This window comes from Bactrocera oleae, chromosome 5, assembly GCF_042242935.1.
Source record: "Bactrocera oleae isolate idBacOlea1 chromosome 5, idBacOlea1, whole genome shotgun sequence".
NCBI lineage: Eukaryota > Metazoa > Arthropoda > Insecta > Diptera > Tephritidae > Bactrocera > Bactrocera oleae.
In genome coordinates, this window is record NC_091539.1 from 5624502 (window position 1) to 5644995 (window position 20494).

General features: G+C 35.5%; 4 protein-coding genes across 4 annotated transcripts; 3 read left to right on the plus strand and 1 right to left on the minus strand.

Annotated features, from left to right (window-relative positions):
- Nucleotides 1-182: 182 nt before the first annotated feature.
- eIF3g1 (eukaryotic translation initiation factor 3 subunit g1) lies at nucleotides 183-1426 on the plus strand. Its single transcript, XM_014238462.3, has 2 exons — nucleotides 183-341; nucleotides 411-1426. The coding sequence occupies exon 2, from the start codon at nucleotides 411-413 to the stop codon at nucleotides 1218-1220; it is 810 nt and encodes a 269-aa protein (XP_014093937.1). The 5' UTR covers nucleotides 183-341; the 3' UTR covers nucleotides 1221-1426.
- On the minus strand, nucleotides 265-3680 carry LOC106620060 (kelch-like protein diablo). Its single transcript, XM_014238450.3, has 7 exons — nucleotides 3428-3680; nucleotides 3018-3372; nucleotides 2549-2917; nucleotides 2216-2487; nucleotides 1943-2150; nucleotides 1785-1886; nucleotides 265-1729 (listed from the first exon to the last, which is right to left on the minus strand). The coding sequence occupies exons 1-7, from the start codon at nucleotides 3586-3588 to the stop codon at nucleotides 1481-1483; spliced, it is 1716 nt and encodes a 571-aa protein (XP_014093925.2). The 5' UTR covers nucleotides 3589-3680; the 3' UTR covers nucleotides 265-1480.
- A 708-nt stretch (nucleotides 3681-4388) lies between these two features.
- Nucleotides 4389-7644, plus strand: HLH4C (Helix loop helix protein 4C). Its single transcript, XM_014236861.3, has 2 exons — nucleotides 4389-4614; nucleotides 6755-7644. Exon 2 carries the CDS (start codon nucleotides 6780-6782, stop codon nucleotides 7242-7244), a length of 465 nt encoding a protein of 154 aa, XP_014092336.1. The 5' UTR covers nucleotides 4389-4614; nucleotides 6755-6779; the 3' UTR covers nucleotides 7245-7644.
- Nucleotides 7645-9119: 1475 nt separating this feature from the next.
- Nucleotides 9120-20430, plus strand: LOC106619368 (uncharacterized). Its single transcript, XM_070109663.1, has 4 exons — nucleotides 9120-9288; nucleotides 16560-16696; nucleotides 18160-18412; nucleotides 18700-20430. Exons 1-4 carry the CDS (start codon nucleotides 9262-9264, stop codon nucleotides 20416-20418), a joined length of 2136 nt encoding a protein of 711 aa, XP_069965764.1. The 5' UTR covers nucleotides 9120-9261; the 3' UTR covers nucleotides 20419-20430.
- Nucleotides 20431-20494: the final 64 nt, after the last annotated feature.

Consider the following 20494-nt stretch of genomic DNA (forward strand, 5'->3'; position numbering starts at 1 on the left):
TTCTATGAACACAAAAAAAATTATACAAAAAACATTGAATTTTATTTCATTAAAAACAAAGACAAATCACAAATAAAATGTAATTTCATGAGCAATTATTTAACTCAATTATTAGACATTAATATTATGATTTGTGAATGTATTACCAGAGAGCGTATATGTATTTTACGTTCTCTGGTATTACCCAACACGGCGCTTTACACTTTCCATACGCCTCCCAAAATACGTTTGACAGCAAGTTTTGTCATTTTGTGTTGACGTTCCTTTTTCATATAATTCTCGCTGTTAAACTCGTGGCGTGTGTATTATCTGATTTTTCTTCTTAAATATTCGCAAATAAGGTGAAATTATTGATTCAATTGTATGATTCCACAATATCTATTCATTAATATCTACTATTGCCGATTTAGATGCCTGGTGTTGACACGATTAAATCCTCTTGGGCCGATGAGGTGGAGCTCGACTACGGCGGCCTGCCACCTACCGCAGAGACAGTTGAAAACGGCTACAAATACGTCACAGAATATAAGTACAATAAAGATGACAAAAAGACAAAAGTTGTGCGCACCTATAAAATTTCCAAGCAAGTCGTGCCTAAAACTGTAGCCAAACGACGCACTTGGCCGAAATTTGGTGACTCAAAGAACGACAAACCCGGTCCAAACTCACAGACTACCATGGTGTCCGAAGAAATTTTCATGCAGTTTCTCAACTCAAAGGAAGAAGAGAAGGCCAACGATCAACTACTCGATCCCACTAAGAACATTGCCAAGTGTCGTATATGTAATGGTGAGCATTGGTCAGTTAATTGCCCATACAAGGGTACCGCCATGGATACGAATTTAATGGAGAAGAAAGCGGCTGCCGCTGCAACAGCCGTGGTTGAAGCACCCAAAACTGGCAAGTATGTGCCACCATACCTTAAGGACAGTCAAAAAGGTGGTATGGGTATGCGTGGACGTGATGACACCGCCGCTATCCGCATTTCTAACTTGTCAGAATCGATGACTGAGGCCGATTTGGATGAGTTGGTAAAGAAAATTGGGCAACACAGTAAAATGTATTTGGCGCGCGATAAGAATACCGGTCTCTGCAAAGGTTTTGCGTATGTGCACTTCAAACAACGCAAGGATGCCGCCGCTGCTATTGAAATTCTCAATGGACACGGTTATGATCATTTGATTTTGAATGTGGAATGGTCAAAGCCGCAAAACAACTGATCGACGCTGTCGAAAAGTGCAAGGGCAACTTGAGAGTAGCAGCAGCAACATTAAAATAATTTTATATAATAAATGAAAAAATATGGCATATATATGCGAGTATATTTAAAATTTCATGCGCTCCTTTACAGTAGGCGTTAACTACAATATTTTAAAGGCATAAATGAATGATCAAATAAATAATCTTAAAATATGTAAAATCTAAATTAATTCGTAATTTAATGAAAATATTTATTGTTGTAGTGATTTAATAAGTCTGTTTAATGTGCGGGTTGACTTACATCGGCCAAAAAGGTTTGCAATTGATCCGCAAAATGTGTCGGCACTACAAAAGAACTATAGGCCGCACCGTTGGGCATAGGTGCCTTCAACACCCACTTATCTGCATCCACATTATATTCCTCTACGCTGTTTACTCCTTCGCCATTTTTTGTGCCACCCAAAGCCAGTAGATGATAATTGAATACGACCGCACTAATACGACTACGTGCCGTTGTCAGCGAACAAACCTTTAATAGCAAAGTGAATAGCTTATAATGTTGCAATAATTCTGCAAGTACAAACTTTAGTCCACTCATTTTTAACAGGATTAAATCGCTCGACTGTGTCCAGTGGTGAATCATTGTAACCACCCAAAACATAAATGTAGCCATGAGCGACGGCGGCCTGTAAGTTTTTACTATATAAATTAAAGCTGAGTCAATTAACTGTAAGTCACTTACACCGGGAGAAGCACGCGCTTCTATCATACAGGCGCGTGCTTCCCATGTATCCAACATCGGTTCGTAACACTCGACTGAGTTGAGCGCGCATTCGTTCTCTGAGCCGCCCATAACATAGATGCGCTCGTCGAGCACCACCGCCTTTGCACAGTATCGGCCTTCTAACATCGGTGCTACACGCAGCCAATCGCCTGTGCGCAAATCGAACCTTTTAAGATACAATAAAATTTAAAATTATATTTCATGTAACTATTTTTTTTATATTTCACTTACATTTCGACTGTGTTTTTGGTCATCTTGCAATATCCGCCAATTAAATATATATTATCTTGCAACACAGCCACACAAATCAATTCACGTCGCTTGCGTACCGGTTGTGGTGTCTCCCACTGTTGTTTTTCCAAATCGAAACGCACTATATATTTATTGCCGATGAAGACGAGCGAATTCTTCACGAATATTGTGCCGTAATCGGTTTTCTCGCCTAAAACTTGACCACAGCGCGCCCAAGAATCTGCTATAGGATCGTAACGCAGAAAGCGCTTCTGTTGTGGGGTGACCATAAATTATAAAATTACACTAGCACAGCAATCGTTGCCAACTTACGCTTTCATCCATGATATTAACCTCCACAGCCATGAGACAATTGCGTGAGTTGCGTGGCTTGGTGTACTTCAATTTAGTTTGCCAACGCGTTTCGGGCACATGAAACCAATCCAATGCATCTAATATTAAACGGTCACTACCCGGTATTGGTTTGATGTGCTTGAAAACAAAGGCTGGCTCTAATTGTGTGATGCGCAGCAATGAAAGCAAATTTATTAAGTAGGGGCGTCGATTTTCTTCATCATATTTATACCAACGCATGATGGCATCAAAAACATCTGATTCACTGTACACATTCAATTCATCGCTCTCCACCAACTCCTCCATGAGCGCGGGGCTAAAGCGCAACAGTTCTCCGTTTGTAAGTACCTGTTGTTGGGAATTTTTTTTATTAAAAAACACACGTTAACTTCGGCTGCAACGAAGCTGTAATACACTTGTTTATGTTATATATACTCTTGTCTCCCACCTCTTTGAAATGTTCCATCGCAAAGCCGAATGCCTTAGCACGCAAATCTTTACAACCGTGATCATCAGCGAAGGAAATGACATCCAGTAGGTTAGCATAACTCAATTTATTCACTATAAAACGGCTGCAATAGCGCACAACTTCATTGAATTGCAAAATTTTTGCCGCGACCACCAGTTTGCGTGCTGCGCGCTCATCGAGCGATAAGCTGCCGGTGTAACAATAATTTATTAAGGTTTCAAAGCTGTTGGCATCGATATGTTTCAACGAGATTTCACTGGTTTCCGCTTCCGTGGTAAAGAGCTCTTGAAAATAGCTACTTGACGCCGCTAGTATAAGACGATGCGCCGGTATGCTATGAAAATATTCAATATAAAATTAGATAATCACAAAAGGACATGCTTTCCAACCGCTTCTGGCGTTCGCCCACAGTGAAAACCACATCAATGTATTGATTGTTGTTGCGACATTCGCGTATTTGTGCCAAAACTCTATCTGAGAATTTGTACTCTAAATTGCTGGTTGAAGGCGCATTAGTCATTAAAGAAGCTTCGATGTTGTTGTCTGCCATTTTTGCTCATATATTTTACACAATTTTTTAATTTTTTTAGTTTAAACGAAATATCTTTGTATACAACTGATTTACCATTTAAATTTGTATGAAAATCAAAATTTAAATGTTCAAGCAAAATCGTAACGAATCGTGGTGAAATTGAAATGAATGCTTATGTAATCGATTACACACATTTCCGATTATCGATTTAATAGCGAAGCAAATTAGTTCGTAACCGTTACTTAGCACAATAATCCATGCCAAATTAAATGTAGATATCTTGTCTAACAAAAAAGTTGCTCATACAAGGACCTGATTTTTGTCGATATGTCCTATAGCGGTCTGATATCGGCGGTTTCGGAAAATTAGCAACTTCTTATGGAGAAAAGGTTATGTGCAAATCTCAGATCGATATCTCAAAAAAAATAAAGTAGTTCGCGTATATACAAACGAACGGACAAACAGACGAACAAGGCTAAATCAACTCAGCTCTCACGCTGATCATTTATATTTATACTCTAGGGTCTCCAACGTTTCCTGCTGAGTGTTACAAACATCGTGGCAAAATTAATATATGGTAAATACATTGTTTAGGGTATAAAAAGACTCTATAAAAATCAATAAACTAGAATATGGTAACATATTTGTTGTAATCCTGGAGGTGTTAACGAAAACGCCATTTTATGTTTTTTCCTTCTCTACACCAATGCCTCCCTCTCTAATTATAAACAGCATCCCTTTTAAGTTGTTGTTGTATGAGACACAGCTGTTGCCTATTGGCTTGAGCGTATGCTTGTACAAAAAGCAACCCCATTTACACAGTGTTATAGCAACAACAACAACTGATTTTTTGGTGGTGTGTAGACAAGTTGCATATAAAAAGATGCTGTGCGAGCAAGGATATAGAACATTTTAATTTCGTCGCGAACAAGCGCGGAGTGTAGGAAGTAACGGAGAGGCGTATTTTGAAATAATTTAATGACAAGTGAAAAAATCTTATGTAGCGGGCAACATAGAGTGAATAAAATTAGAATTTATTTGAAGGTAATGAAAATAAAGCATGTGTATAATAATAACGGTTTAGTGAAAATATTTTTGAGAAAAAATATAATATTTTAGGCATGATTTGTAATATATTAACATTACATATACTGCAGACAGTAAAACTTACGGGAAAAAATAACCTACAAAAATTTTAAAATTCAAAAGTTTTTTTTATAAATATATACATTTTTGATAAATAAACAATATATATAATTCAAAATTCGAAGAAATAATTATTTATTTCAGTTGAAAAGAAATTTCCCAAGGCCTAAAACTATATTATTTTGGTAAATAACACAACAGAGCTACAATCTAGTATATTCTTGAAATTCAGATAAAAAATTAATTTTATTTCAGTTGAAAAGGTCTGAAATAATATATTTAAAAAACAAAAATTAACAACCGCGTTTTAATTTAAAATTGTGCTAAAATTCGAAAAAAAAGTTTTTTTATTTATTTCAGTTGAGAAGTAAACTCCAAAGTGTCTGAATCTATATATTCTAACAACAAAGTTATAACAGACATAATTTAAAAATACAAAAATTCTTATATTTACATATTTAAGTTGAAAAGATTATTAAAAAAGAAAATTCCAAAAATTGTAAATCTTTATATTTTTTTATAAATAAAGTAACAGATTTATAATCTAATATAATTTAAAATTCGACATTTTTCTTGGATTTTTATTTACACACTAAGAAAATGTTCAAAAATAATAATATATATGCTTTCGATAAATAAAACAAAATTCCTATATTTTTAATTTTCTTTTTATTATAGTTTTCTTTGTGTCAATAGGTCTGTATCTTAACTGCTAACTATCGCTAGCTGGCAATGTTTCTGCTGGAAAAGCGTTTCTTGACCCAAAAAACCAACAAAAATTAATAGAAGAGAGCATTTGCCTCATTAACTTTGATTTTGTTTATTTTAATCATTTTGAATTGTGCAAATAAGAATTGATTGATTTTCAAGTGTTAATATGAAGGGATTGTAAAAAACAATATTTTGATATTTGCTAGTTTCTGCTAGTTTTCCGTTTCTTTACTTTTTCTTTATTTCGCTGTTTGTGAAAGTAACTGTAAATTTTCTTCTCCGTAATAGCTAGCAGCTACTAGCAGTTAAGATACAGACCTAATTCTTTCTATCATAATTGTCTAAACATTTACTAATCAAACTATCAAACGATAACAAAAATAATGTTGCTCATACGCACTGTTGTTCGTTTTCGCTCAAAGTTGAGTTATTGCCTATTCAAGCTTTATATAAAACAACGAATTTTATCAATTGCGATCCATTTGTAATATAAATTGCGGATGTTTACTATAAGTCATTAAATGAGCTCCAAATAATTGTAATTAATTACCCGTAATATTTTTTCGAGAGATAAAAATTCCATAAGAGCAAGTACAATTAATCAGATGATGTCTGGTTGCAAGATGTGTGCAGAAAATAAATATTTTAGAAGATGCAGAATAAAAGTTGCTTTTAAAGTTATGTCGGCAAATCTGCCAGCGTTAAATGCAAGACAAATCTCATTTCGAGGTTCGTTTCTTGCAATAAAATATGCCAATACTGAAAATTTGTGAATCCAATATCTCTTTATGAGGCCTTCTTTCAGTCACATCATGCAATTTAATAAATATTAAATTTTTATTGCAAATTGCGAAACGTGCGTTGTAAAATAAATTCTTCTGTACCGTTATATCAACAACGCACACCCCATACGTTTTTCCTATTATTTGACTAGGTGTGAAAATATGTGCCGATAATAAAAGAATGCGGAAATATAATAACAATAACAAATATAATGTGGTTAGTTAGAGAATACTTAAGCACACGCCAAATAATCGAAAGGGGTGGAATGTTGACACACGCGCGAACAACAACAAAAAACATACAAAGCAAAATATAAATATAAGTTGTTAAATGCTAATGGGGTAAGGCGTAAACCCTTAAGCAAAAGAACTGGCGTAAATAACGCCTGTGGCATGCATATATTACAAACGTGTGGTGGGCGTTTATATGCTTGCTGTTTAAACACAAATTAAGTGGGTGTGTCAAGTTACTTTATAAAATATCTTTTTTTTCTCGTAAACATATTTTTTTAATCAACACCCATGTTACTCTTTCTCTAATGCAGTAATTAAACCCCGTTTGACGTCAACATGGTGTACGATATGACGCATATGATGCCCGCACAAAGCATCTCCCTGGGTCGCTATTATCTGCATGATCTCAATGGTAGCGCTGAAAATCCTGATTATGTTTTGGATATAGATCGACGTTTTCAGGCGCGTATGGCTTGTGAGACCATGCCACAGGCTTCGCCACCACCGCCGCCGACACCAGCACCACGACGCCGCACAACACCGATAGCGCACCTGGATCCGTCGGAATTGGTGGGTCTGTCGCGTGAAGAGCGCCGCCGTCGGCGACGTGCCACGCTAAAATATCGCACGGCGCATGCAACACGCGAACGCATACGCGTCGAAGCGTTTAATGTCAGTTTCGCGGAATTGCGTAAGCTACTGCCCACATTGCCGCCGGATAAGAAGTTGTCAAAAATCGAAATTCTCAAGTTGGCTATATGCTACATAGCGTACTTGAATCATGTGCTGGAAACGCCATAAAGTAAGCGACGATTTGTTGTAACGCTGCTTTAATGATCAATTAATTATTTGGAAAAATCAGTTGCAAACTCTACTTTCTTCTTGCCAATAATTTTAGCTGCATTGTGATACCATTTATTTTTAAATTTTCACTTTATACTTATAACATTAATGTATATACATAACTTTAATTTACTACATACGTTTAAGGTTTTCATAATAAATACTAATTACTTTATATGCCTTTGTTTACAAAATTAACGGCTGCTTTTGTGTAGGCAATGGTGGTGAAGTTTTAATCGCAAAATCGATAACTGAATATCGACGGGAAACTTACGTAAGGCGTATGTTAAGAATTAGTGTGATATTTTGTACAGAAAAAGATGCATATACGCAAAAACAATGTTTAACATATGCTAACAATTAGCAAAAACTCCTGTTTATGCAAAAAAAAACAAAAAGTATGTGCAGATAATTAGATAAATTCTGTAAACGCTATTTGGTGCTTAACAGCTTACTATAAGCGATTTGTGTTTTGCTTTTTTTTCGATTCAAAGTTAATAGATGTAAATTCACAATCGAAAGAACCTTCATTAAGTAAATTGCCACGTTTTTGGCGGCTGTTCGTATGAAAAATAGTAAAATAGCTACAATTAACTGTAAAGCCAGCTTTATTTTGCTTCAAAATATGTTTCAATAAAACCGTATGAAATAAAAAATCGTGCATGAAATATTGCTTACATCCTCAAAAGAAGCCGCAGCTGCTGCTTACAACAATCTGCATTTAATGCATACATTTGCCGCCATTGGCCACCTGCGGCCTGAATGCTAAACCCGCAGAGCGGGCAAGAACCAATATTTGAGCACAAGAAGCTATAGCAAAATAAGAAGAGCGGGTTGGGAAAAGGTTAAAGCATATTGCCAAAGCAGCAAAAACAAATACATAGGTACTAGAAAATGTAGAATGACAGCAATAAAAGCCATTTCGTGACTTTCTCCCTTGTTGCAAAGCGGTTGGAACAAATTTTTTATTTTTATTTTTTTTGCAATTAAATTGATTTCTGAAAATTTCAGAAAAATTTTTTTGAATCTAAATTTTATTGTATTTTTATTTTAAACTTTGATTTTTTATAGTTTTATTTTTTTTTAAATTTATTTTTTTTGTAACACATTTTATTTTTTATACCCTGTTTATATTAAGTTTGCCACGACGTTTGTAACACCTAAAAGGAAACCGAAATGACTCTAGAAAATATATACACTGCGCATCATCAGATTAGCGCCCCTTGGTCAGCTGCCATACAAACTGACCGATCACAATCAATTTCTTGTATGGAAAACTTTTTTATTTGACAATATATCTTTACAAAGTTTTGCGTGGATTATTATCCATAGCAATGCTACAATCTTCGAATATATTGTTCAGATCGGACCGCTATATCATATAGCTGCTATACAAACTGAACCTTAAAAAACAACTTGTATGGCATTTTTTTTTATTTGTGTAGAGTATTATAGATTCAGTGCCATCAACGTTAACGTTTGTTTTTTTTTGTTTTTTTCGAACTTTGAAATTTATTTTATTTATTTTTTCAACTCATTAACTGCTACTGCGAGCAAAATATGTCTTCTTATATACTACATACTTATATTAATAACAATGCACCGCAGTTTGGAAACATTCCAGCAAACATGCGTAAACAACTAGGTTCCTGGCAACCATAAATTCCTTGTCCAAAACCTTGATTACTTTACGTTGTCCTGGCATTTTCTATGTTGTTTTCCCTTTGCTATGCATTTTATAGTGAAAATTTATCGGCAATACAAACAAAATCTTCCAAATGTAAAGTAATTTTTCAGCAACTCTACGCAAAGCGAAAACTGAAACGTAAAAAATAAAAAATAACAATTACTTGACAGTAAAAAAATATTATTCAATAAAAAATTCTGAAGCGCATAACACAAAATAAAAGTTTTAGTTAAGAAATTATTTTAATTTTTCATTACCAATCCTTGTGGCGCACACTGTTAACGTGTAATGGCGTATCATTTTAGTGCTAACCAGGTATTTTCGAAAAAATACTAAAAACTAAATTGAAAGCAGTTGAAAAAGTGTTTTGGGAGCGGTTAAACAAAACTGCACACACATTTTTGTTAAAAAAAATAGCAGCGCGTCAAACTAGTACGCCGTTTCATAGCCGTCATTGCGTTGCAGTTACACACATGTCGTGCTAAAGTGTAGGTTGCTAACCATAAATAATGAATATAATGAAATTAGTCAGAAAAACTAAAAATACGATATTCAAATATGAAAAAAGGCAATACCAAGCTACACGTAATCGTTTTCAAGCAACAATCTAACGGTACCATTAGAAATAGCGAAAGTCGGCGGCGCGTGTTGCGCTAGTTCTGAAGCATACTTTCGTGTAATTTTCATAACTATAAGCTTAGATAATAATCAACTTGTGTGTTGTCTACCAGCAGCTCAGCTCAAACTGTGTTTATTATTTCTTTCAAACGGCGACATTTGACAGTAGTATACTTGTAGAACTGCAAATGTTAATATAATGCATGGTATTTCTATGATTTGCTGACAAAAGTGGGCCACGGCGCTTCTCTATAAATAACTGCTAATACAAACAGGGTTGGTGGACAATATTTTTGAAGTTTTGCAGAAAATAATTTGTTTTTTGATTTGTTTTGTACAGATGTACATTTGTCTATTTTGTAAATACTTACTTTAGTAATTATCGATAAATATTTCTTTTGTTATACATACGTATATTATTATTATTTTTTACCTTTTTAATATTCCTCTAATTATTATTTTTTAATATTTTTTTTTGATGAATCAGATATAATTTAATGTATTAATCGTTATATTTTATCATAGCATTTAATTTTTTTTTTTATACAAGGTTATTGTTTAAAAACATGTAAAATTATTTTTTTTGTAATTTTGATAACAAGCTTTTTGATCTAATTTGGTTGATTCTTATTTACACGTTTTAATTTTTTATGTACATATTTTTTTTAGTTCAAATTTTTTAATTTTAGCTTTTATTTTATTTATTTTTTCTGGTTTTGTTTGTTTTACCGATTATTTATTTTTTTATTTTATTATTTTATTAAATTGTATATTTTACTTTATTAAATTTTTTATTTAAATTAATTTTTTAGCAAAGTAAACATTTTTGTCTATCGTCTTAAGTTTTCTCGTTCATTTGTCGGGGCTTGCATGTCGCATTATACAATAACTTTATACATGTATGTATTTTTAGATTAATTTTGAGGTATGCACCGCGACCTATGGTCTATTGTGCCCTCATGTATGTATTTACAAATATCATTATATATGTTACATATATATGTACATACATTCGTATGTATCACCATATTATTCTATATTTTATTGATTTTTTTAAATTATTTATTTTGTTTTTTTTTTACTTTTTTCTATTTAATTTCATTCGATTTTTTTTATTTAAATCTGTATTTCTTTTATTTGCAAATCTTCTAATATCCTGTTTTTCACTTTACTGCAACTTATTTTATAATTTTTTGTAGAATTTTGTTATGTTATTTTTATTTATTTTTGTTTTTATTTCAACTAAATATTTATTAAATATATGTTTTTATTTTCCATTTTATTTTTAGTTTCATTCGTAAAAAGCTGTTTTTTGCTCTACCAATTTCAACCAAACTCGATTGGTTGCATTACTAGGACATTCGTATATTGCCATACCCGCTTCCCATATAATACAATTTTAAATTCCATCTGATTCTTTGCCTTTCCAGTACACAAATCAAGCACTAATAAATACAGGTTGGTTGAAAAGTGAGTAGTGTTCACAAAGAAATAGCACTACTAGCTCCAAATTTTTTTTTTCACAAGGTGGTACATCTGTCGTGAGAACACATGCAAAGTTAGAAGTCATTCTGTTAATTAATTCTTTGTTTACAAGCCATATGATATACGTTCTCTGTGTGTTTGAAGTTGACGTGTCAGACTATTTTTTTAATATGGAAAAAATTTAACAATTGTTAGAAGAGTATAAGCAGTCCTCACGCTCAAAACGCACCGTTGAATTTTGAGCTGGTGAATTTAAACGTGGTCGTACTAGGCTTGAAGTCGATCCACGCGAAGGACGATCAATACCCGCAGCCACACCAGAAATCATTAAGCAAGTTTATATTATTGTTAGTGCAGATCCAAGCTTCACTAAGCGTGAAATTGCTAGGCATCTCAGATGAATAAGTACTTTATATTTTCCATGCATAATTACATTTGAAAAAGCTGTTTGGAAAATTAGTACTGCACACGTTAACAATTCAACAAAAACTGGTTTTGAGCAGAATAAAACCGATTGCAGATTTGGCTCCCAGCGACTACAAACTCTTCAGAAACCTGAAACAATTCCTAAGTGGAATGCATTTTTCGTCGAATGAAGAAGCTTATACAGCCGTAGGCGGCTAATTTGCAGAACTTCCGGAAAGTCATTATAGTATGGCATAAAATTATTGGAGGATCATTGGAATAAGTGTATTGAAGTTAAGAGAGATTATATTGACTAAAAATATATATATCGTACCAAAAACAATATTTTTTCATATCGAGCATAGAAACTTTTCAACCAACCTGTAAATTCGCTTTTAAAGTGCCATCTCGTGTCTAAAAATGGTCAAACCGGCCCATAACTGTTCAAGCCCCCACATGCCGAAAATGTGAAGCCCAGTGCGTATAGCTGACTTTTAGTCGTAAGTATCGTACAATCTATGAGATATATCTGGAATTCGGAAAAAATATTTCTTTGATAATAATATACTCTTATGTCAAAAATGGGTTCAATCGGGTCAATACTTATGCGCCATATACCTGATATAAAGATTTTCCAACTTCCAGTTGACTTTATACTACATACCATATGTTCAATGTGGGATTTATTTTAATGAAATTAAGGCGTATTTAGCTAATGACAGTGTAACTTTGTGCCTAAAATAAATAAAATCGGTTGAAAACTTGCCTTAGCACTATACAACTGATATTCAGGATTTTGAAACGTTCGGCTGACTTGACTCCATATATTTATACATATTTTTAATTTAATGCAATCAGCCCTTTCATTTTTCTGCCCCCCCAAATATACCCTATATAATGATTTCCGACTTTCCATCGGATTTTAAACCGTTGAGGTTTGTCAAAATGTGTGATAGTTTAATAAAATCAAGTGGAAACGTTTTTTTTTTAAGTTGTAAAATTATATTCATACCAGAAAGTATTTTCCCGGTTACAACCAAACTTAGCGCTACCGTACTTGATATTATTATTGTTATTATTTTTTTGATATTTACTTATTTATTTAATTTTTTTTTGTATTTACTCATTTATTTTATTTTTAATAATAAATTATTTTTTGTTTTAGATTTTTGCTTAAAAGCTTTAATTTCAATTTTTTTTTCTAAATTTTTACCACACAAATATTTTATGCGCCCTGTTTCGCGTTTACATTTATTGCGGTTTCTAGCTCCACGAAAAAAATAAAAATTAATATTTGTACATAGTAACGAGTTTGCTTAACAACGACAAAGTTTTAATATAAATAGTTATAAATAGTATTTCTGCACATATACAAATGTACATATGTATATAGCTGCATGCATGTATTATCATGTCAAATACTTTCAGTTGAATGACACACAAGAAACTCCACAAATTTTGCACAAAGCAAAACCGCCTACGAGCTAACTGCAGGTTGTGCTACAATTCAGTGCGAATTGAGGCGTTTATAAGTTAACGGTATACCGCTGGGGAGCAGATAATTCGAAAGTGATAGTGATGTGCTGCCGATACCGATAGTGGCGGCAATTAATTGATTGGAAATTATACTAATTTACTTACAATTGATTGGACATCTGTTTTGTTTTCGTGTTCGATCGCTGGCGAAGTCATAAAATTTTAGGTGTGTGCGTGTTTTACGCAAAAGAAATTGTTAAAAAAGTAGTCAATGAAGGTCGATAATAAGCAGCAGTGCAGACTGCCGTGAAATTAGTTAAAGTAGCGGGTGAACCTGTAACAGCTAGTCTAATATTTACTTTCTTCAAACTTTTGTGTATGTATATGTGCTAGTTGCCTTATACACTACTCTTTCGCCACACGTGCATCCTACAACCGACTGTTAGCCTTTTATTCTCGCTTACAATCTTTAATTCTTGTTTGGGGTGTAATGATGCTGTCAAGGGGTGTGACACCCTTCGTCGTTGCTGCCTTGTGTGGTCATTGTTGCGACTTGCGTACAATACAAACAGACAGCGTGTAGCTTCTTGACTACATAATCCACGCATAAAACGTGATAAATGACACCCTCGGGTATGCGTATAAACATCATCTGTTGGTAGCTCAGGTTGTTCGCACTGCACAGTGGTTTGTATTGAAGAATTTTTATATATTGTATTTTTTTATTTTATTTTTACAGTGGTTTTTTTATAAAAAAGAAATATCTTTTATAATACCCATAATTTTCAACTTTTATTCTTGTGAAACCGATTTACTATATTGCAAATTCTTAAGTTTTCGAAGCTTACATCGCATAGAAATACAAATTCTGAATTAAAATATTTATTTACAATACTTTAGTTGCCATCGTAGTTCAAGGAACCATTGTAAATCTCTTTTTGGCTTGCAAAAATATCGATAACACAGCTGTAGTTTAATATTAAAACAGTTTGCGAGAATTATTATTTTTAAAACCACTACGTAACGGTAAAAATGTTAAAATTAATTGTAGCTTCTTAAGCTTCCTGTGCGAATAGAATATGCTCTGAGCCTTGTAGAACCCTTCATTTGTCAAAAAATATATAGTCGCGTATTGAAATTAGCAGTAAAAGCTTGTTTAGTCGTTAAGCAATGGTGTAAACGCTTCATTATGAAATTATTAATCATCTAATTTGCAGCCGTTACACTATTTTGCCACTTAATCAAATCAGCTGATCTATTAAAAAACATTTTACACAAAAAGACAACTGAATTTTGTCGCATAAATCAGCCCTGGTGTATAGGTTTTACTATTATTTATTAAAAATGAATGTCATTGAAAATATTTAATTTCAATATGCCAGCGTTTGTTGGCGCAATTGCTTCACAAATGTCGCTAAATTTGTCTCGCGGTTAATTCAAGCTAAGTTTTTATCACTTGTTTTGCACATTTCGTGCCACTGTTCACTCTCACATTGCACCGATATTTTGCTACACTTGTAAATATTGCAAAAAATCATCTCGTTGCTGTAGTAATCTTTTGTCTGCAACAAAACTTCGCTACCGTTAGAGCATAAATTCCTATTGTTGCATCTGCTAATTGAGTTTAAAATCAATTTGTACTTCACACTTGAACCAATGACACTTCTAACAAAATACAATCGATTTATGCGTGGAAGAGGAGCAAATATCTACAACAATAAAAAGAATTGTCGGTAATTTCACGCAGCTTAAAGCATTACAACAATATTCCGCACAAATCTTGAAAACGCTTGCAATGCTTGTTGTTGTTGTTGCTGCTTTGTTACATATGTATATAAGAGGATGTAATTGCCGTATAAATTTAATTACAATAACACCGTGTGTATGAAGTGTGTTTGTAGCAACGCTTTCGTTTGCCAATGGCGGATTTTTTTCTTGCGTCTGCACGTGCCGTTGCTTGCGGTTTCATGCCATTTACGCCATTTGCCACTGAACGCATCCTCCACGCGCGGCATTGCACGCGATGTGTTGGTCTTCAATCATTGCTGGTGTTGACAAGTGGCGACCACTGGCATAACGGCAATTCTCAGTGCATATGTTTGCATGTAATCAGTTGTGAAACATTAAAAATTTGTCAACGCGCCCACATTTGCATACGATAATTGAAAATATTTGCTGTTGGTGTTTATGGAGGTTAAGTTCCCGCTGGTTTTCTCACGGTACAGCGAAGAGTGGGCGGAGTAGCCATCAGTTCGCTTAGCCGATCTTTTCTCAATCTGCAAAATTTTTCATAAAAAATTATTTACAATATCTCTCAATTCGTACGGTCCTCAAACTTTTCTACGTGCCTCTGGAGTTTGTCTGCTTAATCTTACGAAAGAGTTATGAGAAATTCCGTACGCAGAAGCTACTTATGTACCATAGGCACTCACCTCAAACCAAAGGGAATTTGATTTTGAAAAAGTTACCAGCTATCAAAAAAGTAAATCAGTTGTGTATAAAAAGCAAAGCACTTAAAGACTTTTTGGAAAGTACTTAAACTATCCGCTTTCGTAGCCGTGATTCCATATAAAACACAAATTTTCTAGCAAACTCGTCGTTCAATATTTTTTCATGTTAAAAATCCAAACCAGACATGGAGATCAAACCTGACGTGAACGTTAAAAAAAGCTTGCAACAATCTGAAGAAAAGTATCGATTCGGTTTACGCATTTGACCAGTACGGGTCAAATTTGATCATATGGTATTTTGCGCAAAATTGCGCCAAAAGTAAAGCGTTTCACATGTTCATATAAACAGTTTGTCCGGTGTTTGTAAACTCAATTGGCAACGGTTGACCTCTTGTTACATTTCCTTTCTGGTTGTACCTATTTCCACTTTATCTGTGCAATTTAAATAATTTCTTCTTCATAAAAGACAAAAAAATTACGCTGATCCCCCGAGCAACAAATCCAGCAACAAATTCAGCAAACAACGTTCATGAATTCAATGCGCCAAAGTTATAAATTTTCCATTTGGATTTAGTTATGATAAATTACACAGCCGATTAATGATAGTTGTTGGCTCTTCCACTTGCTAAAAAATGTTGCAAATGTTAATAAATCGCCCAGTTTTTTTTTTGCTGCTGGTTTCAAAAAGTAAACAAGGATTATAAAGGTATTAGAAGCACTGCTCTTCTTAATCGCTGCATACATATGTCATTTAAAAAATTACACCATGTAATTGCAGCTCATGCCGATTGAGGGATGGTACAAACAACACAATCACAGAGCGACCGGAGTATAGGGTGAAGAATTTTTTTTTTAGTTTTATTAATAAACAGTTTTTTAGCGCAGGGATGTTTGGACAACTGCAACAAAACGCCCATTTTTTATATACATACATATGTATGAGTATCTATAACTTGTATGCGTTGGTATTTAAAGGCTTAAAATGATATAAATTAACGCATCAAAGTTAGCATGATATATAGTACGTCATGCACGGGAACAGGTTGTGTTGGATTTGTGGAAATATGTCGTGAAATATGAATGACTAGTGATTGTGCCAGCGCCGTCGAGTTTTTTTTTTTATTCATTGTTGTTGTTTTCTTTATTTCCCAGTTCGAGAAGGCTTACAGCGCAAAACGTCTATGCAATTGGGAGTTACCGAAGTGGTATCCACCAAAACCGCGCGCCCATAAGCAGCCGACGATAATAATTACTGACAATAACGGACATTTGCTGTGCAGCGCTGAACGGTAAGTACTTGCGTAAATACCTCCAACACCGCAGATCGTGTTACACCATTAGCTTCTACTGAAAAAATTCGAAATACCTACGGCACCCAAAAATTGTTGGGACAGTGTCGTCAGAAATCATTGCTGTAAGCAAATAATCTGTTCGTCTTTTCGCTTTATGCAGATATTTTGAAACCTTTACCGTTGGCTCGTAAAGAAGTTACAAAAGATCTATCGTCGTTGTTGCAGTTCGTGTTCCTGTAAATTTTTTTATAAGATCATAGCAAAGTTGTTAAAGAAATCCGCATATAAATAATTATCACACCGCTCCTTTATCGCACTGACCAAGAACTCATCCATTTTGGAATTTTAGAACTCAGCTTTTAGAGACTGTATTGTAAAAAACTATTTTTCGTGTATAGAGACAAGTCATCAGCAATTGTAGACGTTGTGAGATTTGAGAGTCCAACATTTACGGCTCTTCAAAATATGTACATATGTACGAGTATGTGACTTCAGAAACCTTCAAAAAGAAAATTATAGCACAGTCAAAGAAAATTATAGCACAGTCAAATTAAAGTATATTAAAGCCATCGGACTTCACTTCTACACGTATCTGACTAAAACTAAACGTTGATCCGGTTTAAATTGACCTTATGGGTATGCTTCGATTACCGCTTATTGTCTCTAGGTTAGGTTAGGAGATCGATCATAAGAATTATCACACTTGGACAGCTATATATTATATATGTCCTATAAGTTGAATCAAAGGATCCTTATGTGTCGACAAAGCGCCTTGTGCCTATAGAAACTTGTTGAGATGGTAAACATCCGTTTCGGTCGAGTCTTCTGTCCGCCGAAAGTGTGACTACCAAGATGTTTCAGTCTCAGCCTAGCAAAAGCAGAACAGTGGAGGAGAAAGTGCCGGGATGTTTCCCCCTCACCCTCTAGTAGAGCTCTAAGATTTCCTGAAAATTTAAGAAATAATTCATTTGAGTCAAAGTCAAAGATCTTGATGACATCACTTCCGCTTTGATACAGGTAAATCTTATCGGTAAGCTGAGTCAAGTTTTCGGCTTATTTAAAGAAAAAGTATATGAACGACATATTGTAAAATTTTGAAAGCTTACTGTATAATATTACTATTTTCTATATAATGCGCTGGCTACTTATCCGGTCCTATTGGAGCTTAGATTATGTGCGTTAAGGCTCGGTTGCGACTTGTTGGCTGAGATTTGTGAGACCACAAGCCACTAAGATTTGCTAGATACAGTTTAATCGGTGTTCTTTGGAGCTGTAGCGCTAGCTTTTAAACTTCTGCTAATCTGATTTTTTATAGAGACCGTCTTTTGTCTAGTCTCGTGGGGTTCTTTAAAGTTTTTTTCATTTTATTGTATCCCATGAGCAAGGAACCCTTTGGGATCTACTTTGTAAGCCTTTAATTTGAAGACTTTTTGGTAACAACTTTTACAAATTATTTTTAGTTCGGATAAGAATCCTTGGGGCTACTTTCGCAGCACTTACGAGCTACCACATAAAATAACTCGTAAATTTGCCGACGAATACAACGAATGTCTGATCAGAAAGCATAAATGGCGAAATTTTCCACGCAAAAAGAGTGTTTGCGGGAAAAAAGATGAGCCACCGAAATGTGAAGACAAATGCGAAACCGTCAGACGTATTTTCAGTCCAGGTGAGAAAGGCATTGGAAAGTGCGCTAAGGGTCAAGATAAAAAAGTGAGTATAGGTTCCTCGTTTTTTAATTTTGTCATGCTTTATACAAATTTTTGTTTAACACATCTTATTTATCATACTTTTTCGGTTGATTCGAAGAAACCAAAGAAGAAGAAGAAAGGTAATGAGAAGAAGCCTGAAGAGCCTTGCGAACCCATACAAATACCACCAGCATGCTAAAATATATTCGTTACTATCCCATATCTTTTTTGCGTATTTTATTTTGTCATCCACAAGAATAATAATATCTACCGAAAAATAATAAGAAAAGTCCTTGACTTGGCTTTTTTTTTTACAAGCGTTTCGATTTAGAATACGTGCCAGGTGATTTTACACCCTACGAACACCAACACGCCTCACGTGACCAGCTGTTGCAACAAAAGTACGAACGCGACAATAACATAGAACCGGAACTGCCACTGGATAAGCTCCTCCTTGGCGATCACCTTTGCCAATCGAATAAGCCGGACGTTACGCTTACGCGTCCACTGATACTACCGTTGACGCGTGTATCTTCACCAACAGCGAACGCTGCTCATACTTCTTTACTGGAACTCACTGCGCCAACGGAATCGCAAATTGATCCAATGCCACAAGTGCAGACGGAAACTTCGTTATTGCCACAAACCGCTGCTCTGACGGATTCCGTGGGACCTAGTTTGGAATATTTTAAACAGAAATTCGGTTATCAAAATCCCGATTCTCCAGCAGTACAGGATCTTGAGCAAAAAATGCCACTTAAATCAATTACAGCGAAACCCAACGAGCGTTCGCCGTCGCCCATCATTCCGCCCTATGCAAACTTTGAACTGGCTAAGCGCATGCATCATGACAATTTGGACCATCAACCGCTGCCGGATTGTGTGGTGGACATGGCGTTTCGCAAGCGCCAAATCACCGGTGAACATCCTGGCTTAGCGCTCGATATTGCGCCCTTTGCTACGGGTGTTGGCATAAGAACGCATAACGCTGGCCCCACACATTGTACGAAAATGAAAGTATTTCGACCACGTACTTGTGGCGTGATGCCTAAAGCTTATGCTGGAGACTTATCGCGACCGATTTCTTCAACGCAGCCAGATAAACCAATGACAGCAATGGATTTGGCCATCGGTTGGGATTATAGACCCGGAAATCCAGCGGACGAACCGCAACCGCCGCCACACATTGACGGTTCTGCCGATACCGCCGGTCCTGCTGTGTTCAATTATGTAAAGACACCGCGCGATGAGCCTACCACAGATCTAGGTCGCTCGGCAGGTGTCTTCAACAGTACACTCGGCGAAACAGGCTTCTTCGAAAAGGATATAATGCGCCGCAAATCGGATTTTAGCGGTCGCATAATTGAACGCGACACGGACTGTCCCTGCAGCACCGATGATTGTATGGTGCGTGCGGCACCGCCACGTGCCCATAGTGTAACGCGTGATTGTGCTATGCCTTCAAATCGGTTGAGCAAGCATTATCAATCTACACCTAACATCATGGCTGAGGGATACCGCGCATTGCGTCAAAAATATCTTGGCGGCAGCGGCGATAGGGTAGCAGCTTCATGTGAGGCTCTTGCACCCGAACATGGCTGTAGACGTTCGAAACAAAATATGGGCGCACCGGGCTTTCTTAGTCGTGCGCGTTCAAGACTATGCCACAAAGTTGCACCCGAGCCACCACTTTGTTACCATGCAGCGCCGCCGCGTGCCAACTGTAAAATACCATTTCGCGTTGGTGTGCCCAAATACAATGCAGCCGGTCATTTTATTAGCACGGACAGCGGCTGCAGTATGGCATCACATAATGCCAGTCGTGTTCTGGTGGTGCCGCGTCAACGTGATCCTTACGCAAAACGGAATTACGATATTGATACTTTGGTGCCACCGTTTCGTTGTTTTGGCGGCGGTGCTGGGGAAGGCGGCTACCCAGAGCATTGGCGTTTGGCCAGCGTATATCAACATGCTTATAAACCGCTCGAGCAACGACGTCGGCCACTACTGCAGACAGTTTACAAGTAATCAGTAATTAAAGAGTATTTCCAATATTAATTTCAAATATACATATTGTATAAAATTATAATAAAATATACTTTTT

Bases quoted from the DNA above. Each gene is read 5' to 3' on its own strand.
- eIF3g1 (XM_014238462.3), top strand. From the start codon at position 411: ATGCCTGGTGTTGACACGATTAAATCCTCTTGGGCCGATGAGGTGGAG.
- LOC106620060 (XM_014238450.3), bottom strand. From the start codon at position 3,588: ATGGCAGACAACAACATCGAAGCTTCTTTAATGACTAATGCGCCTTCA. The intron at 2,918-3,017 runs GTGGGAGACAAG...TCCCAACAACAG, and splicing joins CGATGGAACATTTCAAAGAG to GTACTTACAAACGGAGAACT. The intron at 1,887-1,942 runs GTAAGTGACTTA...AAAAACTTACAG, and splicing joins AAGCGCGTGCTTCTCCCGGT to GCCGCCGTCGCTCATGGCTA.
- HLH4C (XM_014236861.3), top strand. From the start codon at position 6,780: ATGGTGTACGATATGACGCATATGATGCCCGCACAAAGCATCTCCCTG.
- LOC106619368 (XM_070109663.1), top strand. From the start codon at position 9,262: ATGGCGTATCATTTTAGTGCTAACCAG. The intron at 9,289-16,559 runs GTATTTTCGAAA...TTTATTTCCCAG, and splicing joins ATCATTTTAGTGCTAACCAG to TTCGAGAAGGCTTACAGCGC. The intron at 16,697-18,159 runs GTAAGTACTTGC...AATTATTTTTAG, and splicing joins TTGCTGTGCAGCGCTGAACG to TTCGGATAAGAATCCTTGGG.